This window comes from Scaptodrosophila lebanonensis, unplaced genomic scaffold (assembly GCF_003285725.1).
Source record: "Scaptodrosophila lebanonensis strain 11010-0011.00,11010-0021.00 unplaced genomic scaffold, SlebRS2 tig00000053-arrow-pilon, whole genome shotgun sequence".
Taxonomy (NCBI): domain Eukaryota; kingdom Metazoa; phylum Arthropoda; class Insecta; order Diptera; family Drosophilidae; genus Scaptodrosophila; species Scaptodrosophila lebanonensis.
The window spans coordinates 8,388,728-8,415,730 of record NW_022060548.1 but is presented as its reverse complement, the minus strand read 5'-3'; the positions used below and the strand labels follow the sequence as shown (position 1 = coordinate 8,415,730).

The window sequence follows — 27,003 nt, the reverse complement described above, 5'->3', positions numbered from 1 at the left end:
ATTACGATTTAAAATATATATAGTCTACAACATTGTCATGATTGACGATGGTGTCGTCATCACGCAAAAGATTCAACGTCAAATCTTAAATTAGAAAGCGTTCTTTAGATTCTCTTAACAATCAAAAATAACTAAAAAATTGTTGTTCCTATTTATTTTCAATATTTAATGTTGAGATGATTTCTTCATTTATATATAATTTTTATATTATTTATTAGCTGTATCTTTTAATTTTAATTTAAATATAACTTAATACGCATTTTTATTATATTTTTATTTGATTTTATTTTTTATTGTTTTTTAATCATATTTTATTGTAGCTTGCCAAAATCCAACTCACTGGTAGATTCCATTGTCAGCGAAGCCACGTAAGTTCATTTTCTTTTCAACATTATTAAATATATAATTGTTTTTATTTATTATATAATAATTTTGTAAATAGTGAAAAAAAACATATAATTACATTTGTTTATTATATTTTGCATGATTTTCGATAATTTTTATTCAACGTTTGCCAATAACAAGCCGATTACAATATTGAAAAAAGTCGTTTAAAAACACAACATTTTGGATCTTATATACTTATTTATTCTTTAATGAAACGATCTAGTTTATGTAATTTTTTCAATCAATTTTCAATATCCGCCATCGAAAGCATCTTCTATTAGTTGTTTGAGCATCAAAAAACTTGTCGGTTTTAAAAAAATTGATTTTCAAATCCAGCAGGGTTTCCGATCAGCTGTCTTAAGCTGTGTAAAGTATCGATATATATTTTAATATTTTGTTCCCCCTACATATTTTTACCTATTCATTGAAACATGGGAAAAGGTTAAACTTTGAATCAAATGTTGCTCATTTTCGAAATTTAAAAGGCAACCTATGTGCTAGGGACCAAATTAGTTTATCATCACAACTCATTATGTTTTTACCTATGACTGTATTCCCATTCCGAAGCAGTCGGTGTTAAATATTCGTTATATTTGTTGTCACCTACGCAAAGCTTCAACGTTTAATATTACTTTACTGTCTGGCTGCGTCGTAAAAGCCCCATAAATAACACTTAACTTTATTTAGTAAACTCGCAACGAGACGCTCCGGATAGGGCAGGAAAACTTGTCCCCGGCCGTGCACTAAAGTCATAAAATCATTAACACAACTTCTCTACATTAAAAGCGCAACAGAACTTTATGTTCGACCCACTGCGCTTCATCCCCCCTTGTCCTTTATTTGCTGCCCTCCGGCAGCCACTTAAGCCGCAAAAAGAACTCTGTGCGGAATAATTGTCGTGAGAAGTCAAATAAAAATTGCACTTAGTTGCGAGGGAGCGCCGTTGGCAGTTAAAACTTTAATTGCACCAAATCCAAATGTAACCACCAGTTGGCAAAGTTGTTTACACATGAAGCTGTTGTTGTTCCAATATGAGTGTTAAGCTTGCGGCTTTTTGTGGCGTAGAGCATGCAGCAAGCGTTCTTCCTAATGACCCTCTACTATGAATCCTCTGCACTCCGTCGACGTACACAATTTTTCTTAATTACAGAAAACGCACCCACAGGTGCACAGCTCTTCGACACTTTACTGACTGACATGAAAAGCATAATAAATATTTAAAGTACAGTCGTCAGCATTAATATTGAAACATGTAATTAAAGTTTGCATCGCTTTTTACCAGCATTTATTATGAAAAACTTATAAACTAAATCCTAGTTCTGCAAAAACTATTAATAGAAGGTGGACTCAAAAGTAAACATATTTTATTAACGCTTAAAGAACTCAGAGAAATTGGAATAGGAATCTAGCACAATTTGTTCCTAATATTTGAAATACATTACTTACACCATCTACCTTTCAGATCAAAAAGTATACGAGAAAGAAGCAGACTCCATGTTATACTCTATAATATATACAAAAGTACTGCTGGCACGACTTTAACATTCTACTCCTTGATGCATTCATAATAATTAATTGCTTTTATTACCAGTACATAAAGAATGAACTTTAAATACATAAGCCAGCAATATATATGTATATAAGTATATATTTGTCGACGACTGTAGGTTCCTGGCTTATCATTTCCAAATTAGAGTTCAACACCATTTCTTGCATTGTTTTTGCGAAAAGCGACGACGTGTTGAGCATAAAATTAAAATTGTTGTTGCCTACTTTTTGGGGCTGTCAGGCCAGACCCTCCTCCTCCCATTGGCTATTCATTTCAAGTTAATTCATCTCAATCAGCTTAAATGTCATGCTAAATATTTCATTTACATGAAACAGCACCGAAACAAAGTTAGATTCGTTTTGGGGTTTTTCTCATGCCTTTGCCAACTAATTAATTCGCATAAAATTCACAGCATTCACACCTTTTTGTGCTTGGCCTGTGGGTCCCTTTACACTCGCACCCAGCCTTTGCTTTGCCGTTTTTGTGACACCTTTTGCTTTGCATTTGATTGACTAAGCGCGCATACACACAAAATACTTGTATTTGTTACACAGCAGCTTCTACACACATACACACACACACACGCCTATACGAAGGTTATATTTATGTATAAATTTAGGGGAGCAGTTGCCTAAGCATAACAGTTTATCATGCAAAGATTTGCTTTAGTCCTTTTTATTTATTTATATTTGCACTTCCTGTGTGTGTATGTTACATTAATACACGCACATATCAGGAGCCCACATGACATACTATACGTATACGCAATATAATGTTCAACTGTATGTTGTTAGCACACTTTATTTATTGTTATTATGCGCTCATTCTTGATGAGCACTCTTATATAACTGTCTGGCATATCATAATTTTAACTGATTGCGAGATCAAAACCAAATTGAATGCTTAGGCCGAACAAAGGCACGTTACGTATACGCATCGTATAACGTTTTGACAACCACTTGCGTGTGCTGCGTTGTTGCCAAATGTCAAAAGCACCCCACAACCCATTTCACACACACACACACACTACTCATCCCTATACCCTCGGCTCGACATTCAAACATTATGTTGAAGTCCTTCATTCGTATTATTATGTTTTATTTTTAGAATTTAGTTCTTTATGGATTCATCATTGCACAGTGGATAGTTTAACAAAAGCAGCGGAAATATACAATTTGTTATCAATTGTAAATTGTACATATAGCATTTAGAAGGTGTAGTTGTGAGAAAGAAACACAGCTGATTTCTTTTTTCTTCAAAGTTTTAACACCAGACAGAAGAACATTGCAATTTGGATTCGTCTCATCTTGCTGGTTATATACTTAAGTATCTATAACGTGTGGCTCTTCTTCTGGGCGTTAAAAACTTACTTACTTATTTATTTATTAACTCATTAATAGGTGGAAAAGTGTATAATGGTTGCTTTCCCTATTTTCCACTCAAAGGATATACGAGTTTAGGAGTCTGCGAAGAATCATACATCAACACAATCTAAACTGATATTGAAATTTGTCTTATTCTGAAAACCTAGAATTTTCTATGTTTATAACATTAACTCATTAATAGATGGAAAAGTGTTTATAAAGTTTGCTTTCCCTATTCTTTTTTACTTATAAAATGAGTTGCAAGTATCCAGTGTGCCTCGTCTTCCACTTCCTTTTTTGATAATTATTTTGGGCTCTGTCGGGTGTTCGCTGCAGAGTTAAGTAAAAGCAGCGTTGAAGCACGCGCCAAATGTTTGTCGTCTGTGTTATCCTTGATGTAGCGGCATTAGTTGTTGGTACTGTTGTTGCTCTTGTCATCCCCGCAGATAATATTTTTTCGGCTGTCATGTCATTTGGGTAATGTTTCGACTTAGCTGCCACAATCGGAGCCACCAACACCGTCTACGTCACGGGCACCGCAGCCGTAAAGCAATCATATTAAGTGGATTGTGAGGCGTCGTCGCCGCCGCCATCATCGTCGTTAACTAAATGGCGGGCAGAGGTGTGGGCCAGATGGGCTTCAATTACAAGCCCTGGTGTATATGACAGCCGCTTGTTAACAGTTATGTAATTGCAATGTGCTTAAATGCTGAGGATTTTCCTTGTTAGCTACGAAAGGCTTAGCATTAATGGGTTAGGTAATGGAATGAGTAAACACTTTTGGTAATATCCCTAAAATAATGACGCTGATGCTACGTTTGTTTTGCAAATTGAAAGAATACAAAAATTGGACTAGCTTACTAATTAAAAATATTAAGAGCTCTAAGAAATATATATTACATATTGTAATGACAAAGGATCTTCTTTTCTGAACTCATTCCTAACGCAAAATTACAAATTACAAATATTGCATATTTTATTACATGCAACTGCTTATAAGAGCGCTGTGTTTGTAAAATTAGAAAACTCTTGTCTATGATTTTGATTACTATATTTCCTCATTTATTTTTTAGTATTTAGAATTTTAAAAAATAATTGTATGAGTGTAAGGCTTATGGAAATATATACCATAATGGATTATGCAGAGCTTTCACAAAGCTATAACAATATTTATAGATCGACTTTTCATTTATATAAATATTTATATATAAATCCCCTTATTCAGGAATAAATATTACTTTCTTTGGGATTGGTTCAAAGTAGAGGTTTTAAGTTAAGTTTAAGTTAGAAGTTTTAAATTATCTTGCAGACAAGGTTTGAGTAATTGTGAATATTTTATATTTATACGCGTATTAATAATATTCAAAATTAGTGAGCTTGACCATATCAGTTATAATCAAACAAAATTTCAATATATATAGGAATATTAATTACCTAGCAGCTCCTTTCAATAATTAAAATTCATTCATGCAGTATTCTTATAAAAGAGCCTCATTATTGAAATAAAACACAAGCAAAAACATCACAACAAAATTGCTTAGCAACTGATTATAAAAGAATAAATAATGTGTAACAAAAACTCATCAACGGAAAATAGATAATAAAAGTAAAATATAAAAGGAAAGCATTTCGAATAAAGTTAAACTGCGACATGGCTGACATATATATGAATAAAAATGAATATTTATGCATGCGTTTAATGTGCCGTTCATCTTTTATTAATAAATATACAGACAAACATAACTGTGTACATAGTGTACATATAGGAGATAGGAGCTCACTGGCAGGCAGACTCACATTCCTTACGGACACCCCACGGTTAGCGGCCTTAGCTAAGGTTGACTTCCGGAACCTCCATCTGTGTATAAACGTATAAGCATTACCTGCTGCTTACCTGCTTGCTGGTAATTTGTCAAATGTGAATTTTTCTGCTTCCCATTTTCTCTGGCTTGCGTTCAGTTCATGCTTTGCCAGGACTTGCTTTTATATTTTCGTCAGAAGTAGCAACATTTCTGGATACATACTTGTACGAGTAGAACACTCAGAAAAAACTTGGATAAATTTTCAAAAAAAAAGTTAGGCGTTTCACTTTATTTAAAAGGAAAGTCCTTGAACTTAAACCTTGAACTCTTACTTTCAATCAAGTTTTTTATATTTTTCTCTTGTAATTGGAAAACATTCATCTAAAACAAAAACATTAATAAATTAATTAATAGGGATAGAAAAATTCCAAGACAACCTTTACCGCAACAAACTGTGAGGTTTTGTAAACAAATTTTCTTACTAACACTAATTTTAGGGCGGATTTAAAAAATTTTAAAAATTTTAAAACGCTTAACATTGCTTTCAAAATGCAACCAAACATTTTACAATAATTTATATTTTGAATTTAATTTATTAATTACCAAGCAACAAAAATTCTATCTTTGTTTTGGACAAATTGGAATGTAGAGTTTAACTTCTTACTGATTTCCGATTTAGAAACATTTTGTTGAATTAAATATTATTGAAATAAAATTCTAAAATTTAACAAAACTCTAATAAAATATTTTTGTTTGTCATTTTACACAAATTTCAACTAAAACGTAAATAAAAGTTCAATTCACTTATACATTTTTCATAGTGTGGTTACTGTTGCGCCTGTGGCAAGGATATGTGTCCCCACACACACACACATAAACGCGCACACACACACACACATGATATTATTATACTTTATAGACGCATTTAGTGTTATTTGTGCTGCTGTGAATGTAATAAATTTTCTTTAGAATTATCTTTAAATACATTGGCAATGGCACACACGAAGTTGTGGGAGTGCGTGTGTGTGTGTATGTGTGTGTGTTTGTGTGCGTGTTGAAGCTTAACGGCATTTTCTGCGCTAGCAGCAGGGCGACAGGTGTCGTTGCCAGATGAGCGAGGGTTGCCATTGTTTCAAAGCTTTGTTGGCTTTAGCTTTAAAATTGTAAGTGCGTGTCTTTATGCGTGTGTAAGTGTGCGTGTCTGTTCTTTCTTCTGCTCCTGGAACAGCTTTACAACTTCGACTAAATCCGTGCACGCCAATCCAATTATATTCGCTGCTAAAACGCATTAAAACCCTTGAGAGGCTTCACAGCCAAACAAACTCAATTAAATGCATTGGGATTTTACAAATAAAGTGGTCAGCGTGAAATAAATGTGTGTGTTGCTACACTCATGAAAATTATCAGAGTTCCCAAATAGCCCAAAAAAAACGTACCCTTGAACAGTTTGTAAACAAATTCACGAATGAGAAATTCAATTTCTACATAGATATGCTTTTATAAAAGTAAGCAACAGTTTTTAAAGTCTGATTTCCTAAAATTAAATGGAACCGAATGTTATATACTTTACTTACTCCAAATACTATATAATGGAAATAAACTGGTAGCAGAATAATAAATTATTTGTATTTTTTATAAGAAAAACAAACTAATAACAATTTTAATATTTTTTCAAAAATTGAAAAATATTTTTTTAAGAAAAAACATATATTTAAATTACTAAATTGTTGTTCAGCTTATTACTTCGTAAATATATTGATATGCCAATTAAAATGTGTAAAGTATTTCGAAAAGAAAGATGTAAATATTATTTTATTGAACATTTTCAGTATACATTTTTAAAGAGTATTTATTTTACAAATTTACAAGTCTTTTAAGGTCAGCCAGAAAGGAAATCTGTAACAATAGTAATGCAAGGAAAGACAAACAATCATTAGTTGCTTAAAATTAGAAAATCAATGCAAATGAAATGATACATATTTTAAGTAAACTATAAGGATAGGTAAGGTAAATACTTATAGCTGAGACATTGCTCACGCCGCAACACACATGAAGTTGCTAATGAATAAACATAGCTAATTTTTTGATCTCCAAGAGCCTGACTCTGCTAACTATAAACATACTTTATACATACATACACCTATTCTTTTAAATTCTAAAAGAAAAAGAATTTAATTCAATTTTTTCTACTACATTTCGAGATATGCTTGGTTCTTGTTAATAAAGAAAAGCACTTAAACGAATTATGAACTAAATATTTTGGGAACATTTTTTTCATTTTTCTAAAGGAGAAAAACGTTTCTAATAAATTTTAAAAGTAGAAATACTTTCAAAATCAATTAATATTCATTTTTTAAAAATATATAGTAATAATAATCAATTTTTCTCAGTGCAATTGCACGTGAGTGTGTGTGTGTGTGTATGTATATGTGTGTTATTGTCTCTATCAACTGTCATTGTGTGCATTATGCGCCATAAAAAAGGCAATGGTTGTAGCATGCGATAAAAAAAAATGGGGCATTGGAAACACCATCCTAAGCGTTGAGCTTCGGCTTCGCTGACAATGCAATTTTCGCTTCAGTGCGTAGTGGGATTTTGTGACGCCCTTTTGGCCATTCACATGCGCCAAACGTCACTCACTTGTCGCGACACTCGACAACAACTCTTGTTACCTCCCAGCCTGCCAGACTGCCCGCCTGCCTGCAACCAATTCCATCCAATCCAACTGCAGTTGCAGTTGCACTTGTAATTGCCACGGCCCTCAATTTGAATAAGTGCCATTACCGTAGACGACCAACAAATGTTTTGTCATGTGTGTCTGCATTTTTTTGCAACTTGCAATGGCAATTAGCATTTGCAACTATCATGCTATATCATTGCGAATGCATAATACGCATCGTCGGACACACGGGCTGTTTCGAGAATAGAGAACAAAAATATAGATTTCTAAATTGAAAATGCATAAATTCTTTTCCAAAATCATCTCCATGCGAATTAATTAACTTTTGCATTCGCTCCAAACATTTTTGGAAGCACTTTTTCCACTTCAAAAAAGGCAAAATACTATATATTCTCGGCTATATTAGCCTTTCAACTCTGTACATCTTTGTACATTTTGCGCAGCCTTTTTGCTTGTCTTTGAACGGCTAGCCTGTCATATACAGTTTTTCACTTTTTCTGCTAGATACCCACCATCTAGGAACCTTCTTTGAATTCTTTATGAATTGAATTTGGTTGCTGGAGGCGCTTTAAAAGGAAGTTTCTGCTTCCGCTCTCCCACTTAAGCATAAAATTCAATTCTCAGTTGGTGGTCGCTTCCTTCTTGCATTCATTCGGCTGCTTTTCTTTTAAACTTTTATTATAACCCCAAAGCATCAGCGCGAGCTCATTTCAATTTATTGTTCAAATGTCATGACATGCTTGTGTCTATATATTCTTTTGGTTTTTTCTGTTTTCAATATTATTTTTTTACTGCGGTACTCACTTGTTTTGCTATGCGCGCTCGGGGTTGCCAAAAAACTTTTATAATTAAAACTTTGCTGCTGCAGTATGAAACGCAACAACAACAACGTCATTAACAAGAAGCTTGTCGTCGATATGAAATTTTGGGTAAAACATGCGTGGTGTGCACATATGTATGTATAGTATACTCGTATGAAGGTATATCTCTATGTCTGACAAGCTAATGAAGAGTTCCCAGCACGAACCACAAAGTCCCAGCCAGCGGTCCGTTGTTGTTGTTGCGGCTGCTTGAGCATACTTTTGGGCTTTAAATGCCAACCACTCGACAGCCTTTAAGTGCACGGCATTTATCTTAACACAAACACTACTATCGGGCGTCTTAACTTGTACTATGCATAATGGCCTTAGCGCCTTGGTGCTCATAAATAAAAAATATACTAAAATAAAACAAAACAAAACCATTGCCATTGCCATTGTCCTTACGTCCAGCCGTCGCCTGTCAACGCGCACAAAACTGCCTAAATGCGAGGCCCAGGAACGCATAAATCACGCACAAAGAAATGTGACGAGCCACTTAAGCGCCCGGCACTGTTTTGGTGGGCGTTGTAAATGTGAGAAAATACTTATAAATACAAGCTATACCCAAGAACAAATTTATTCCAGCCGTTCAGATCAGCGAATTATTTGCCTGAGCTTGCTACTAAAATTACACACTTTAAAATGTTAAGAATTTATCTGCTAGGGGTCTTAATGAAATAAATTATTAACTCTGAAAAAACAAGAAATTAGTTTTCAATATCAAAAATTGGAAACATTTGAAAAAACAAAAAAGAGCATATTGTTTAAAGTCCGTGGGACCACTAAATGATTTGTGCGCAAACTGCCAAAACTGCTACGTGGTAAGCAACCTAATGCTCTGGAGAATATCCTCAGCTTTTAATTTGCCAAGAAGTCGCTTTATGTTCGAGTAGTTCTAGTAGTCTATTCTAAAAGCTACTCCGTTGTAGGTCAGTCCATTTACCTACCAAAGCATTAACCAGCCAAGTCCAAGGGTTACTCGTGCCAGCTCGTCAACGAATTTTTTCCCAGGAATTCCCAAAGTAGGCTGGAAACCAGCAAAGCTTAACCTTCTTGCTATTCATTTTTTAAAATTGTAGAAAATAGCTTTGAAAAAACACTTTTAAGTTCTGAATGCATTCCAAATACAAACAATCTGCAAATGAATCACTGACTTGAAATGTTCAGAACAGCATTACCTGACTATCAAGCTTAAAAGGGGCTTTCTCAGAATGTTCATTATTTAAATTCGATACCAAGTTTGTTGAGAAAAAATGTTCTGCAAATAATTTGCGTGTCCAAGTGCAGCTAAAAAAGTTCCTTATTATGCATCGTTCATTTCATTATAAAGTGGAATAAAAATTTGATTTACAAATTGGCCTCCACATAGAGCATGACGTATGGTTAATAAGAATGCGCCAGCATATGCCTTGGTCATAACAAGTAAATTAATTAGGTTGGGGCACATGCAGTGCAAAAACAAAGGACTCGTAATTTATAATGGAGCCGTCAACCAACTAACCAACCAACCAGTCTGCCAGCCCGCCTGCCAGCCAGCCAGAAGGCAGCAGACTGTCAACTGGCCCGTCAGCCAGTCAACGAGACTGTTGGCCAACTTGGCGTCTGCGTCGACAGCGAAACGCATTACCAATTAAGTGCAGGCAATGGAATGAATGGGATTGTACGAGTACTTCGAAAAAGAGAAAAATGTACTCTAGAGACTGCCGGCACTGAATGACCCCAATATACACTGCATACAAATATATTTAATTCGATCATTTTTATTATTTATTAAGCTGTTTTAACCGGAAATTTAAAACTTTATACTGTTACTATTTACAATAACTTAAACTTATAGAAAAATACAAATACAGCTTAAGCTAGGAGTTTAGTCTTATTTAATTAATTATTTCATTTATTTATTAATTGTTTATACTTTATATAAATCTATTGGCAAGATGAGCAGCTTGTGACCTCTTCAGCCTCCTTCTCACTGCACGGTTCACAGTTCTATTGTTGTGATGAAACGTGTATGCTTTGCATGAAAATAAAACACAATTGAAATTAAATACAGCATGCTTTTAGGCACCAGATTTTCGTTTTGCTGCCCCAGGCCACTCTTCTGGTGAAAAATAAAACAAATGTATTAAAAAGAAAAACTAACCGCCAAAACTTTTGCGCAAAACTTTTAGTTTTCTGACTAAGCCTGACACGCTTATTTAACTGTTTAAAAGATTGTTTAATTTATTAGAACTTTAGCCCATATTTCAATATAAAACTGTCTAATAACTTCTGATAATATTAACGGAAAAGGAGAATAAATTAAACTTTATGAAATGAAATGTATGGTTTATAAAAATCCTGCAAAATTACATTTAAAAAAATTGTTTGTGAAACCTGTACTTGTTTTTCTTAAAGCCTGTACCCAAAAGTCAAAATGGGACAAAAGGGGCGGAAGTAAGCATCTCCGACCCTATTAAGTGTATATACTCTTAATCAGCAAGTCTAGACAAATCAATCAAAACATGTCCGTTCTCCGTCCGTTCATCCGTATGTCTGGAAGGAAGCCTGGTTTTTGGAAACAGCTGAGCCCACATTGGCCAATCTTGAAATGAAGGTTCTCCCAGTCCCTAGATAAAATGAATTTATAATTTTGTTTTGATTTGATTTCCGCTAAGAAATTTGTCAATACTCTTTATAAAGAATTCCAAAACATCACTTTGCAAATATGTGTAATTCTCTACAACTTGTTGAAATCTCACCCAAATCGTGCAATTCGAATCTAGGTTAATGCGCCCTAAAGCTCCAGCTGCTTCTTCTATGTTATAACACAACAGCGGATTTTTTTTTGGGTAAAGGGTATTTAATTTTCGGGCTTACTCGACTGTAACATTCTGAATGAAACCAGGATAGTATTATTTTTGTAGTCATTTCATTACTAACATTCTTTAAATTTGTTTCACTTTGTGCTGTGTAGTGTATAGAAATGTTGCAAGCAACTAAATTTATGCTCACCCACACACACACACACACATACACACATTTGTGTCCCATTGCGTCGCAACGCGTGGGCCAGCGGCAAAAATAATTACGCGCTGGAAATGTAATTTAAAAATGTTGCCATATAAATCAGAAGCGCTGAGCTGAGCTGAGCGGTGGACTGAAAAAGTTGCAATCAAATTAACTTGCCACACACTTTATGGCAAGTTGAATTAGTTTGGCCAACTACTGCCACTATTACGGCTTTGGCTAAGGCCTTGCCACTTCAATGCGTAATGCGAACTATACTCGTACACATATACTTGTATATACTTATAAAAATGTATATATACTTGTACTATATATGTATAAATCGCTGGCAATGCACTACAAAAGTGCCAAAGCCATTGTGAGCATCAATAATGCAATGCAGCTTGTGTCCTTGCCATGTCAATAAAGGAATATATAAAGGGGACGACAACGCAGCCATGCAAGGATGTCGAGCTAGAAATCCTTTGCTTGTCAATTCTATTTCATTTCCCCTTTTAAGGCTCATCATTTTGCATGCACAACCGATGGCGGGAGATCCCTCGATGCTTCTCCTTTCCCCCTTTTCCATTTGCCTTTCTTTTTTTTCGAATATTTGATATGGCAGTCAGACGGGACCTTCGACTGATTCACTTGTATTGAATATAAAATATCCTTCAGCTTTAAGTAACATCAACGAACAAATTTTATTAAATTAAAAAAAAAAAAACTTTATAAACAACTATAACAATAAACGATGAAATTTGTCTGAATAATCCACAAAACAGAGAATGCATTTTGAAGAAAATTGTTTCTTCATCTTGGTATAAAATATCAAAATATCAGGTTTTCCCATTAGGAGAAAAATACGATTTTTGTGCCCGAACCACGCTCACGCTGGGGGGAGGTTGTGAACTGGTTTATTATTTTGTTAGCTTCGTTTACACAAGAAAATATCAGATGACGCAAATATATCTTTATACAAAAACTCTTTATATCATATAATTGATGGCGTTATATGCTAAAAAGTTATGGTGACGATTTTGTTTGTATATTAATATGTTTACTGTATATTTTATTTCAACTAATATTTCCTTCAGAGAGACATAAAATACATTATAAGCAGCCAACTACATACATAGTTAGAAAGTCTTTAATAAGAGCTTTGTAGATATAGATTTTATAGATCTATAGATAAAAACATTTACAATATGTAACAACTTTACGTAGACTGGCAACTTCAGTATATTATTAATTTATAACCTCTTGGTTGCCACAAATGATTAATTAAAATATTATTTTATTTTGATCTGCAATTAAGGTTAATGCAGAGCTTAAAGATTAAAGCCTTTTCCATATTTAATATAAACCGTTTAACAAATAATTCCATTTAAAATATAAATACAATTTTTTAAATTGAAAGGCTCTAGTACTTTTCTAAATTTATATACATGTTTCTATTTAATTTGGGTCCTTAAAAAGGCTTTTTAACTGCGTCGAGATAAGATAATAAATATTCAATATAATAATTTAATATACATAATAGTATGTAACTAACAACTTATATACCTTAATTATTATATACAATTTATAGTTTGGTGTTCAGTGAAGGCACAGCTCTTAAAGATTGTATAACAATTTTAATATACGATTGTATTAATATTTTTAATAATTTTAATATTCTTAATCAGTTCCACTTTATTCCCAAGGAAAGCAAAGAACAGCTGTTTGATGGCCGATGTTTATTTCATTAAGCAGAAGTATTCAGCATTAAGGCGTGAACATATTTCAATATGTTTAAACAATTAGGCAGCCATAATCTGGTGTGAAGGCGCCTATTGTAAACATTTAACAATAGACAGTAGATGTTAATGCTATAAGCTGTATAAATATTAAGAAAAAACTTCATATAATCGATGGTATATGATCGTCTCTTTCAATAGCTAATGTTTTAAAGTGTGAACACACCTTTTTCACTTTTCAAAAACTATGTAAACAGTTCCTAGTTGGCTGCTTTACAAATTATGGCTTTGCACATAACACATACTTACAATATAATATTCGAAAGGCGCACGACAAAGTGGACAACTCTTGGAAGGACTTATATCATAGACCTTTTGCAGGCATCGCTTGCAAAAGCTGTGTTTACATTGTATGCTGACCTTGTTGCGTTTCCTGTTCAGACAAACAGCGCACATATCATGAGGTCTATCCATTTGTAGAACAGGAAAAGAAATTTTGTTAAATTTACAAAAATACTAAAAATATCAGTTTGTTGAAGAGTTTGACAAAAATGTTAAAGCATATGAGTTTTCAATGCCTTGCAACCAAATAGACGATACTAGAAGCTCATTCAATAAATCGCGTTGCTATCAAAGCACGCACAGCCCCAACTCACACATATGGTTATGCTACATATATAGGCAGAATAGAGGATGTCAAGTAGGTTAGAAGAAGAGGCATCCACCCGCATTGTTTGGCATAATACATTATAGATTTTTATCAGTCATGCCTGTCACATGAACAGCAGAGCCATGAACATTGTCAAATTAGTGCCGAGATTGATTGTCAGTCTGGCAGTCAGTCAATCAGTCAATTTATTGAATGATTTATGCCATTAGATATAAGCATATCTGTGCCGCTCGTTGATAAAGCTAATGCCTTTTCTTTATTTCTCTTCATTTTTAGCGGTTGGTTGGGCAGCGCTAAGGGCTGGCTAGGCAATGCCTCTGCCTCGATACCATCGATGCCGGCTATGCCATCGATGCCATCCATGCCCTCGATGCCAGCCATGCCAGCGATGCCATCGATACCTTCGATACCGGGTCTGCGCAAGACCGGTGCCGGCGAGGGCGCCGAGGGTGCGGAAGGCATACCCGGAGATGTTACAGCTGCGGGCGGCGCCCCAATCGGTGTCGAAGATGATGACAAGTCGAGGTATATTAGGTATGGGCCCCAGCTTAAGAATGACGGAATTACGAGTATATTCTATACTACTTATATGCAACGTTGCCAGCAGCAGCAAACTAATAATTCAATGAGAACGCGTCTGTAATTTAACTTTGATTTTATTTTTATTGTCTTCCCCCCAACTAAATACTTACTTGGTTTTTAATTTGTTAAAGTTTTGCTTTGAAAAGTTGAACCAAACCGCTGGCCTCAACAAAATTATTCCTTAGAAGTGTGCCCTCAAAACTTGCTTACTTTTTGGCGGCTATTGTTATAAGTTTACTCTTTTCCCTTCTTCTACTTCTACTCTCCTCCACACATACTATATTAAAAAAAAAAAAAAATATGAGTAATTTTCCGATTTATTTTTTGGCCAAACAACACAAAAGCTTTTACTCTTTAGGCTTTTACTCACAATTTATGCTGAGACCTACTATTCTACACAACAATGTGCATATATATTTTTAACACATACTTATAACAAGAACAACAACATACATACATATTGGCATTTGGTTTGCGTAAAATATTTGCAAAATTCGCTTTATTAATCTCTAGACTTATTATAATATTTCGATTTCTTTGCTTACGTACTCTCGAGTTCTTTTCACACATTTCTTCTTGTGCTAATTACAAATTTCACCTTAAATATATCTTAATACTATACTGTACAAAACATAAACCCACTTTCTACTTACTGCTATCAAAACTATAACTTTTAACGTTTTTGTATATAAACAATAACAACAAATAATGAAAGCGATTCTTAATTGAGAATTGTAAGATCCATTTCGTCAAAAGTTTGTTCCATTTCAACGACAATTTTCAGTTCATACAATTACATAACATTTCGCATTACAAATTTGGTTCAGGAATGTATCGAAACTATTTTACTTGCATTTGTTTAGTATTTTCAATAATCTCAGACTCGTTTTCTCACGTTTCCGTAGTTAGTAAGAAGCCCCAAGTTCTTACCTTTGTTAGTCAGTTAATAAAAGTTTGTTTATTTATTTGATAGCCAACTTTAGATACGGTCTCTGGCTATAAAATAAAAAGTTAGTTTCGTTTTCACATCCTCTTTTGAATGCAATTTTTAAAGTGTATGCAAAAAGGTTAGCGTTTTAAAATATATTGCAATTTATATTATAAGTCTTTCTTATTTCAATATATTCAATATTTTCTGCAAAATCTAAGAGAGTTACAATTTCAATTTCAGTATTTTAAGGTTTAATTTTATTTTCCTTCATTCATGCATTCCAAGAATAACTCATTCATTTAAAAAGTCAATCATTCGATAATGTCTTCATTAATCAAACTTCATTAAATACTTCAATTAGCATTTAAACCCAATACTTTATTTATATCACCATTAAAGCTAGAAAATTGTACACTTTACTTTAAATCAAGTAAGTAAGGAAAAAGCAAGAGTATTGGTATTTCATTATATAATTTTATATATCCCACTCACTCTTCTGTCTCCTTACACTGCCAGTTTAGAGACAAGTTCAGAAGAGTATTCTTCTCCCGTCTATTAACCTAACTGTAGTTTTGTTAGATAGTTTAGCAAGTTGGCAGGGCCGATCTGAAAATTATTAAAAATAGTGAGAATCCAATTGTAGCTTATTCATGCAACAACAACAAAGATAATATTTAAAGAAAAATTTTAATTTATAACAAATTAAAAATTAAATAATATTAATTTATGCTTTGGGTAAGTGCTGCCAACTTTACTTGTAAGCGTTGAAACAAAAAACCATTCTTTTTAATGAGAACGAAGAATGCAAAACAAAAACACTTGAGCGGAACAAACTTTTGATAAATGTTTACTAAGTATTTCTCAAAATATATATATTCTTATATAATATATTAAAAATAAAACGGTAAATCAAAACATCATTAAACATTCAACATAAGCCCCATTTCGCTCATCAGAAAGTAAAAGCTCATATTTAACTTATTTTTAGGCCAAACTGTATTTTCATTTCTATATATGTTTTCTGTACTCTATTTTATCATTATTGTTCCCACAAAACATTTACTATTTTCTCATCTAATTAATTAAATTTGTACGCGATTTTTTAATAAGCAAACAGCATTTAGAAGTTAAAACATAATTTTCCACAAGTATTCGATTCCATCATTTTTGAGCGGCCCATCAAACCAGATCAAGGACTAACCAAGCAAACTGGCTGGACATTATCTGTGACTACGTAGTAGATACAAAAACAAAAAAAAACATAACTTATTGTTGTTGGTAGTTGGTTTTATTTTTTTGATCATCAATTGTTAATAATTTGTTTTTACCATTGATTTCGCTGTACGATGTGTGATTGTAGATTAAGTCGATTAATCGCTGTTTTAACTTTTTGATTTGATTTAATTTTCATTTGCCTCGTAGAACAGTGTGTGATTTGAAAAACTTTCCAGCCTCTCTCTGGCAGTTCCTCAATGTGCGCTCTACTCTGATCTTCTTTTGACTGTGATATCTCCAAACATACTATTCGCTAATTTTAAGGAAAATTTAATTGAAAATACTTTATAAACATGCTAGTTAGTGCATGTAATAGTGCTGAAGAGTTTTTGTGTTTTCAGTTTTTGTTATTTTAATATTTCATTTTTTTATGCCATACTTCATAATACGTTTCATATAAAGTCAACCAACGCATTACAATCAGCAAATGATCTTAATATTAAATGTATAAAGACAAAAAGACCTGTAAATATACATCAACGTTGTGGGTTATCGGCTGCATAAGCCTAATTAAGACAAAGGGTTTTAGGAAATGCATGACTTTATTTAGTTATTTACATGCTAGTATAAGTATAAAAAATTTAATATAATGGAAGTTCCCTTTTCGAATCAAAATTGACAAGTTGCAACAATGGTTTGAATGTATCTGCTTAAAAAGTAGAAAGCAAACTTTGAAATATGGTCAGACAAACAAAGAATTTGTAGAATAACAAAAATACATAAATATAATGCTATTTAAATCAAAACCAATATGAATTCTCTATTTATTTAAAGTTTATTGCAAAAATTACAATTGCAACTTACTCTTTAAAGTCTAAGAAAAATGTTTGTTGCATATTAGTTGCATGTCTGACCATGAAACAATTTTTGAAACCCTTTCATTTTCCCAACATCAGTTTTGTCGAATTCGCAAAAGGGGACCAGAACTGTATTTTTTGTGCATGAAATTTCTTTCTACACATGCTGGTACCATATTAGGAAAGAGAAAGGTGTATTTACCTTAAAAAATTGGCTACGTTTATTTAATAATAATCTGTAATATTATTTCAACTAAAGATTTATTATGCTTCATTAAAAAACTACGCGTTTCCTTAATAAGACCGGTATAATTCTTCCTTGCTAATTTTCGTATTTAATTTTCTTAATAGTTTAAAGCCTGCAATTAACTGACCATAAACAACTTAAAGCTGGAGGGAGAGTTGGCTGAAAAGTTAGATAAAACTAAGGAGCCAACTTAGCTTGGTGAGAACGTCAAGAAGAGTGTTTCGAAAGAATTTGCTTGAAAAAATTAACTTTTGAAACTCGTCAATTGGGTTTAATTTTTAAACAAAATTAATGAATTAAGGATATCAGTTAACTATTTTCTATACTCAACATAGAATTATTTCAAATATTTTTAAATTCTCAATAACAATTGTTTTGTTTAGAAAAGTATTTGCGACTGACTGCAAATAGATTTTTTAATTATTTCTTCAACTTAATGATATTAGGATGGAAATTGGCAACTTAAGACAAGAAAGGCAAAGACAAAGTCTTCTTTAATTAATCAAGCAATTAAATGGGAAAATATATATTTAAAAATTTTTAAATTCCAATATTCTTAAAGACTGAGACACAAGCAATTCATTCACAACGTATAGAAATTTCATTTGAATAATGCCCTTATAAAGAAACGGATCGTGAAAAGTTTTAAATTAACTGTAAGTTGTAAATTTCATGTGGAGGGTATAGTAAAAGGTATAGACAGTCTGGCTTATACTTATTCAATCAGAACTTGACTTCTGTTAGAAACCTTGTAATTGTGTATCCCACTTTAGCTTGCTGCTTAGTTTTTGAAGAAATGTATGTAGAAATTGCTTGCTTTATTTATTTATCTCCCCACCTACTAAGCATATATGTATGTGTATGTTTGCAAGTATAATTAATTAGCATTTGGCATGTCGCATTTACATAGTTATCCACCATCTTCACCGGCAGCGAATCAACAAATAAGAACACTCGACGCATTCACAAAAGCTGAAAACTTACACACAGTTTTCTCTCTCTCTTCCTCTCTCGTTTTTTTTTAATTTTTTATTTTTTGCACGGTACGGCATATTTTTAATTACAGCGCTACAGAGGGTGCCGATTCGCATCCAGCATCTGGTGGCGGCACGCCCACAGGCGATGAGGGTCAGATTGGACAGGGTAAGGGCGATGAAGTAAAAAGTACGTGTCACAGTAAACGAATTGGTAACAAAAATATAAAAAAAAGAAAAGAAACAAGAACTAAAATATCGATTTAACTTAACGATGCAACTCTGAAACAAACATTGCATTCGCCAAATTAAAATCAATTTGAAACTAAACGAAACAAAAAGAAGAAACGCAAAGCGTATAAGCAGTGACAGGTTACTACTTAGTAGTTGAAACCAGTAGCGAGTTTTTGTAAATTTCGTAACTCCCCATTTTATTTGCCTAGCATAACCCTCAACCAGTTTACTTCTTTGTAGTTTAGTGTTTGTCTGCAACCCATTTGTTTCTCCATTTGAGAGTAACGCTCTGTGAATTTTCCGAAACTAATTCCATTTATGTATCTGACAGTTACCACAAAAGTAACACAACAGGCCAAACACTTTGGCTCCTTCTTGTCATCGGCCATTAGCAAGGCTGGCACCAAAATCAAGGAAACAGTCAAGGATAATGTGAGTATATCATCAGAAAGGAGCAAACACGTTGTGACTTTCCTCTCATTCGATAGACCATACTCGACTCGTTCAACAAGGAGCAGGAGGCCTTTATTAAGGGTCAGGGCGGTATTGGCGGCAATGGTGCAGCACCCTGGATCGGACATGCCAATGAGGCCAAGATTAAGGAGGAGATATTGGGTTTGTCACAGGATCGTCGCAACTTTGTACGCGCACCACCCGCTGGCGTGGACTTTGACTTCAGCTATGACACGGCATATCCCACAGCCATAGCCATTATGGCCGAGGATAAGGCGCTCGAAACTATGCGCTTCGAATTGGTGCCCAAGATGTGAGTTATTTCACCCCATCAATTAACGGGTTAAAATAATGCTTTTTTCATTCATCCAAACATATAATAGCATTACTGAGGAGAACTTCTGGCGAAATTATTTCTATCGCGTTTCGCTCATCATACAGGCCGCTGAACTTGGCACTCTGGGTGCCGATGGTGTGGGTCAGGCCTCAAGCGGTGAAGATGGTAAGTTCGTTTGAGTTCGTCTTTCTCACCCCCTTTCGCATCCCTCCCTAAAAAACGCCCCCAAAAGCCCCCCAAAAAAACAGCCAAATATTGTTCGCCGCCGCTGCCGCAATTAAATATTAAAAAGAGAAAATAGAACAACTACCTTTATTATTTTCTTGCGCTTGCCACTATCTCTGTCTCTGTCTCTCTCAATTTCCCTCTCTCTGGCTATTAATTCTCTCAAGCTCCTTCAAACACACACACATACACATACAATCGTTACTCGCGCGCTCTTTAACTTAACTCTCTCTACCTATGTAACTCTCTCTCTCTCTCTCTATAAGTTTAAGTTATAACTTTTTGTTTTTGGTTTTTTAAGCCTTTCTTATTTTTCTCACACGCGCCTGTTCTTCTTTTTGAGTTTCTTCTCGTAGTCCTCCTTTTAAGACACGCGCTTAGTCTCTCCTTTCGTTAATAATTCGACTAGCGTCTGTACTACACCGCCTTAAAATATGCTCAACCTTATAAATATATTTTTTTTTAATTGCCGTAACTGCTCACCGGCTTTTACCGCCGATTCGAGTTACTCTTTGGTTTCTCTCACCAGCGTTCTCACTCAGTCGCGTATCGAATCTCAACTCAATTACTATAAATCACCTCTCGAACTCGCCTCGATAAGATTGTGTCGCCCTTCCCACTTATTCGCTTTAATTTTAACAATTTCTTGAGATTTAATTTTGTATGAATATCGAAATAAGTTTTTTTTAAATTACACAATTATATTTTTAATATTAATATTTAAGGAATCATTTTTGATAATTTTTGTTTTAATTTCAATTAAAAATACATTTTCTTTCAATTATTTTTATAATTACAAGGGACCTTAAATTATTATTCTAAAATACATTTTCTTAAAATGCTAGGAAATTATTGTTAACGATTTTATTTTGTTGGGTTTATTTTTCAGTGTAGTACTGAAGAAATTGTCTTTTAAATTAGAATATGGTCAAACAGACAAACAATTTTGCACACAAATATATCAACATTCACAAAAATGTTAAGAATATAGAGTTTTCAATCCAGACAATTAAAAATCTATACTAAAATGCAACAAACAAATTCTTTGGCACTTTCTTTTCTAAATACTAATTACAAAATAACACAAATTTGTATGCAAATTATTTGTATGTCCGACCATAGCTATATATTTTATTATTATTGTCTTTTAAATTAGAATATGGTCAAACAGACAAACAATTTTGCACACAAATATATCAACATTCACAAAAATGTTAAGAATATAGAGTTTTCAATCCAGACAATTAAAAATCTATACTAAAATGCAACAAACAAATTCTTTGGCACTTTCTTTTCTAAATACTAATTACAAAATAACACAAATTTGTATGCAAATTATTTGTATGTCCGACCATAGCTATATATTTTATTATTACTGTTGACTTTTATTTTCAGTAAGCTAAACAATGATTTTCGTTTTATTTACGTTTTATTTTCATAAATTTTCTTTACACCAAATTACACCGATATTTATATGCAAAAATAACAATAACAATGAAATGAAAAATGCAATTCAAACTCAACTATGACGAAAAATGTTTGCAAAAACATACAAAACAAACAAACAACAGCCAAGCATCTGCAAGAAAAAGACAAAGACAATGCCAATCAAGCCAAAAAAGATAGCCAAGTTAAAATTGTGGCAGATGCCGCTGCAGCTGCTGCCGCTGTTGCCACAGAGCAGCCCCAAATGTCAGCGGCAGAGACAAAAGAGTCTAAGCGGCCGAAAGATGGAGCTGCCCACAAGATCTCCGAGTCCGAGTTCGTTTCGGACGAATTTCAAACCTCCAATGATACCGATTTGGCCGAAATTAAAGATGGCATGCGCAAGCTGGGCATTGATAGCATGACCCAACAAGCGCTTGCCAGCAATGATGGTAAGCGTTTTCAGTTCCTTATAAATAGTATATGATTTTTTATAAGTTTACCTTTTTTCTTCTCCATATATGTTTGATGTTTGTTGTTTAAGAAGCTTAATCCGTTGATTTTATAAACATTTCAAAACAATTTCTTTTGATTTCTTCTGGCAATGAAATTGAAGCTTTTTAAATTGCGAGGTGTTGTCGAATATCAGAACGAAATCGCAGAGTGTTTATATGGCTTTTCTTCTTAAGCCTATTTGTGTGATTTATATAAATAAACGAACAGAACACCCATATTTTACTTGCGGTTTAATAATGATCGTATAAAATATTCCAAATCCAAATCTTCCATTACTGTCATTTTTTGAAAAGTGTAATAAATGACGGAATGTGAATGGTACTCGTACTGAAATGTTTTTAGTTCAGATAGTTCAGATAATTTTTTATAAAAATTGCATTTAAAGGTCATCACAAATCAACTAAAAGTATAATAAAGAAATACTTAACAGTTAAATGATTTCGTTTAGAATTCACATTCAAAGGGTTTTTCAATTATTTAAAATTAAGCCGAAGTTGAAGATGAAAGCTATTACAGTTCAAGTTAAATTTTCACTCACAATTAGTGACTTCTTTCATCATTCTTGGTGTGAAACACTTTTATTTTGGTAAAGTATGTAATTCTAAAAAATATAGCATACTTTCCAGCTACATTTTCCAACCGTTTCACGTTCCAGCATTTGTTCTGAATCGCAGATTGCTGTCAACTCCTTAATTTATAAAAATTAATAAAAACAATTGCATCGAAATCACACAAGTAGGGGAAAATGCTATAAAGTTTGCTATTGGCTTGCATTTCGACTGCATTTTAGATAATCCCTCGTTGCTATTTATGAGCTATTTTGTGGCCATTAAATGCATTCAACCATGCCACACCGACATTTCCAACACAAACACATCCATGCATACATAACTAACATAACGTAGCATTGACATGAACATTGCAACGTCTATTGATTTTCATCTTGTGCCAAAAATTGCACTCATCTATACATACATACATTGTATATACATATATACATATGTATTGTTTCTAACTTAACTTAAAACTGTGTCTTTGTCCATCAAAGTTTTAATGGGTCAGTAATAAGTAGTTTGCTATTCTTCTGAGTGCTTATAAATATTTAAGGTGCTTGCTCAATACAACTTTCTTTGGTTTGGGTTAGCTAAGGTGTTCTACCCAATATGCCAATATGCCAATAATGCGTTAAAATTGTACCCATAACTGCGAGCTACTAGATATCTGAATAGATCATAGAGTAATGCTAATAATTGGCTAAAACACAAGGAAAAATTATGAATCAATTCCTCCTTCTTGTTGCTACTAAAATAGTAAGTAGTTTGTACCCAAAACGCAACTCGGTACAAATATTTAGTTGTTTACCAACACTCGTTTCCATTCCATGCCAATGATATGACATTAACACACATTAATACATTTTAACTGTGCCATTTGCCATTAATTTATTATTTATACAATTATATTTTCAAACCACGGCAACCATAAAACTTTTGGCTGCACAGAATTGTTTTTCTTTCCATGCCATTAAAAAAAACCAATACAAGAAAAAAACAAAACAAAACAAAAATATAAAGTCATATACATACAAACAAAAGAATGTGTATAAACCGACTGTAAAAACCAAACAATTCTCTTTTTTCTCCTCTGCTCTGTTTCTTTCTTTTGTGTAAATTAAATTTTTGTAAAACTCGTTTTCTTCGTTTCTGTCACTAACAACTAACGTCGTAAAGCTCTGGCATTTAATTATTAATTATAAACTATATCAAATGAATAAGAAATTATAAAATCATAATAACAATGAAATAATATAATTACAAAATACATATATCACATATACGGGACAAAAACTAAAGTTTAGTGTAATGATTTCGTTGCCATTCTTGTCTTAATTAGCATAAAGCAGATTTTAATGTATAATTGTATGAATGAATGAAATTACTATATAAACCATAAATAGTTATAAACTAAAAGTAAACTTATACAAAACCAAAAACCAAACAAAACAATTTCGAACAAGTTGAGTATGACTTAAAAATAATACCGATTCTTATTATTGATAAACACTCTTTGCAATTCAGTGCTAGTACTATACTATTTTTATTATTCAATTGCAATTCAATATACTTACTATATAATTTGATAATATCTAATTCGCTACAATGTTGATTTCAATTTCAAAGTTTCTTCTCTTTAATTTATATACATTTTGTTTCATAAGTAAGAACCCGAAATATTTTTGGCCAAACTAGACGCCTTTTTCCTCCAAAACACAACCACCAATGACCTTTTAAAAACAAAAAAAAACAAAAAAAAAAATGAAAAGATATTAAGTATGATAAATAATTCACACACCACACTCTCCAATTTAAATACAAAATTTTTTCAAATATTAGACACAAATAACAATTATGAATAATGAAAAAAATTTAACTATATTTATTTTTCTTCATGTATTTCTTCATTTATTTATCATCTTCCAGAAGATTGAATGGATTTACGCTAAATTCTATACAAAAAGAAAAATAAAACCAAAACCTAACAAAAAGCAAGCAAAACAAAAAATAAATATAAAACACAAATACAAATTACAAAACCCGAACGCAAGCAAACAACAAATATATATATATATACATATATACAGCAAAATTGCCCACAAGAACTAGAACGAAACGTTAAGTTAAATACAAAAACCAAACAAAGATTCAACAAACAAACCTATATATAGTATATATATATATGTATACATAAAAGATATTCACTTGACAAAAATTTAAAAAAGCATTATTTATATAAATAACGGCAAACAAAAAAAGAACACAAGTTACTTAAAAAACTGAAACAAAATTTTGTGTGGTAAGTTTTAAATTGATGGTTAATTACAAAAAAAAAAACAAAAAACTAAAAAAAAACACAAACAGATATTTCTTATCTAGCAAAAAATTTACAAATTAAAACTTTTAATTTATGCGATTTTCTTGGGTTCAGTTGTTGATTTTCAATTGCTACGATTGTGTTTAGCAATGCGCAAAATATTACAATCAATAACTTATTATATAGTTGCAAAATTTATTTATTTCCTCAATAACTGCTGTTGTCTGTCTCCGTAATTGCTGTCTGTGTGTTGTTGTTGTTGTTGTTGCTGTTTTTATCAATATTTCAAAAGAAGTAGTTATTATTAAATTCATATTAGCATTTCAAATTATTGTAAGCAATATTTTGTTCATTATTTTCGTTTTACCCGTAGTTCCCCCACAAAACGACATGTCAAGTGGCCAACAGGCCAGTTAGGCTATAGATAATGAAACAATATTATCAATTATAAACAAATATTACATAAACAGATATAAGGAGAAGCGCCAGAATTGGAGCTGGAACAGAAGAACTGTTTACCCCCATTATCATTTGGAATTACACATTATAGATGTCGAACTATTCGTTTCTTCGGCACTTACTTATACTAGATTGAATAGGCCAGTCCCTTATTTAATCAAGAAATGGAACTGCACAACAAAACGTTAAAAGCTTTTTAAATGCACTCGAAATTTTAAATACAAAATTTAAAATCACGCTTGCTTAAGCCAATTCGACACAATATTTAAGGAATATATTTGAATATATATTTTTTCCAAAACCAACTCACCACACAAAATCGAAAATCGAAAACCTCTTAAATAACATAAGCCAGTCTATCCCTTAAACACCAACAACTTTTGTTCAAACAGAGGGTAACTTTAAAGCCGAAATATTGTACAGAACCAATTTTGAAAATACTTCCGATTTCCTGTCAGTTATATACATGCATATATACATATGTGTATAGCTAGAACCGATCATTTTATTTTTACTTTATATATATATTCATTCAATTAATTTGAAAGCGATTTTATTTCTGTAGATTGTTGTGCTTTTCATATTTGGCGTGCTTCTTTATAAACTACTTGTATTGTCAAAATACTTAATGCTTGCCTTTAATTTCAATCATTTTTATGTAAAATGCTGTAAATACACAAATTTATTTTCATTTAATATTATTACTATAATTATACATAAATATATGCGCAAAAGGATACCGCAATCGTGTGATTAAATGTGATTTCACGCCTGCTGGCCACTCCAATTTTTATTCTTTTATTTGGAACTTTTGGAGACTTCAAGCAAGTCATGACAAACTAACAACTTCAACTTAAAGAATTCTTGAGGCAATGTTATTTCTGACCGACCTGGCTATGCAGAATATTATACGGTTCATTTTTAAAGAGTTATAAATAAACAAAGTTGATCGAAAAACGTAATTAGATTAAAAGATGATGATTAAGATGATCTTATGATCATAGACATTATTATTATTCATAAAACGACATTTGGAAATTTTTTTTTTGTTTTTTTTTTGCTAAGTAGGGGAAATGCTTTTAATATAGGAACGCACCCACCAAGGAATTGGAATCTCCTAACCTTGTTTGTATATAATTCCGGATACCATGGCCTATTTATTTTGGTGCGTGGGTTATCTGCACACTACAGTCAACAAGAATTTGGAATATCCTGTAAAAAGTACACTCCTTAATATTTAATATTGTGATGGAGAACTCGATTTATTGGCTTTAATCAAATTTGAAATCTTTGTAGCGGACTACTTTTCAGTCACGGTGCGCATACCAAAACGTATAACCGTCTGTGAAAACCTATGTCTTAGTTATAGAGCAGACGATTATCACTAATTGAGGGTGTCCAGTAAGAGTTTAAGAGGTAAACTGAGTATGCTCATGTACTTGCTTGGTGAGGTCACTAAAACGAACAAATTGCTTGTAACACACTTACTAATCTATAACTTTATTAATTATATACATATACTAGTTATATATTCCATGATATATGCCACTTAAGTATGCCTATCTAAGCTACTATATATACACATATATTTATTGATATCAAATTTAATTTAACAAATTTAATAGATTTTTAATTTAT

The 27,003-nt window shown here is 32.6% G+C and overlaps 2 protein-coding genes across 17 annotated transcripts in view; one reads left to right on the top strand and one right to left on the bottom strand.

The window, feature by feature from the left end:
* LOC115623621 (synapse-associated protein of 47 kDa) overlaps positions 1 to 27,003 on the top strand; it is a 51,626-nt gene that overhangs the window by 23,893 nt on the left and 730 nt on the right. For 3 of the 16 annotated variants that reach the window (XM_030518044.1, XM_030518043.1, XM_030518048.1), the window contains 7 exons: positions 321 to 368; positions 14,316 to 14,573; positions 18,938 to 19,035; positions 19,411 to 19,511; positions 19,568 to 19,845; positions 19,916 to 20,034; positions 21,666 to 21,971. In XM_030518044.1, coding sequence (XP_030373904.1) covers positions 321 to 368; positions 14,316 to 14,573; positions 18,938 to 19,035; positions 19,411 to 19,511; positions 19,568 to 19,845; positions 19,916 to 20,034; positions 21,666 to 21,971 — 1,208 coding nt within the window. Of the gene's footprint in view, positions 1 to 320; positions 369 to 14,315; positions 14,574 to 18,937; positions 19,036 to 19,410; positions 19,512 to 19,567; positions 19,846 to 19,915; positions 20,035 to 21,665; positions 21,972 to 23,765; positions 24,043 to 24,515; positions 24,830 to 26,661; positions 26,977 to 27,003 lie in introns of those variants that run through there. The other 13 variants (XM_030518049.1, XM_030518052.1, XM_030518053.1 and 10 more) reach the window with 12 other exon arrangements.
* LOC115623623 (tripartite motif-containing protein 65) lies at positions 12,394 to 13,866 on the bottom strand. The gene is made up of 2 exons (XM_030518060.1): positions 13,679 to 13,866; positions 12,394 to 12,524 (listed from the first exon to the last, which is right to left on the bottom strand). The coding sequence occupies exons 1-2, from the start codon at positions 13,841 to 13,843 to the stop codon at positions 12,483 to 12,485; spliced, it is 207 nt and encodes a 68-aa protein (XP_030373920.1). The 5' UTR covers positions 13,844 to 13,866; the 3' UTR covers positions 12,394 to 12,482.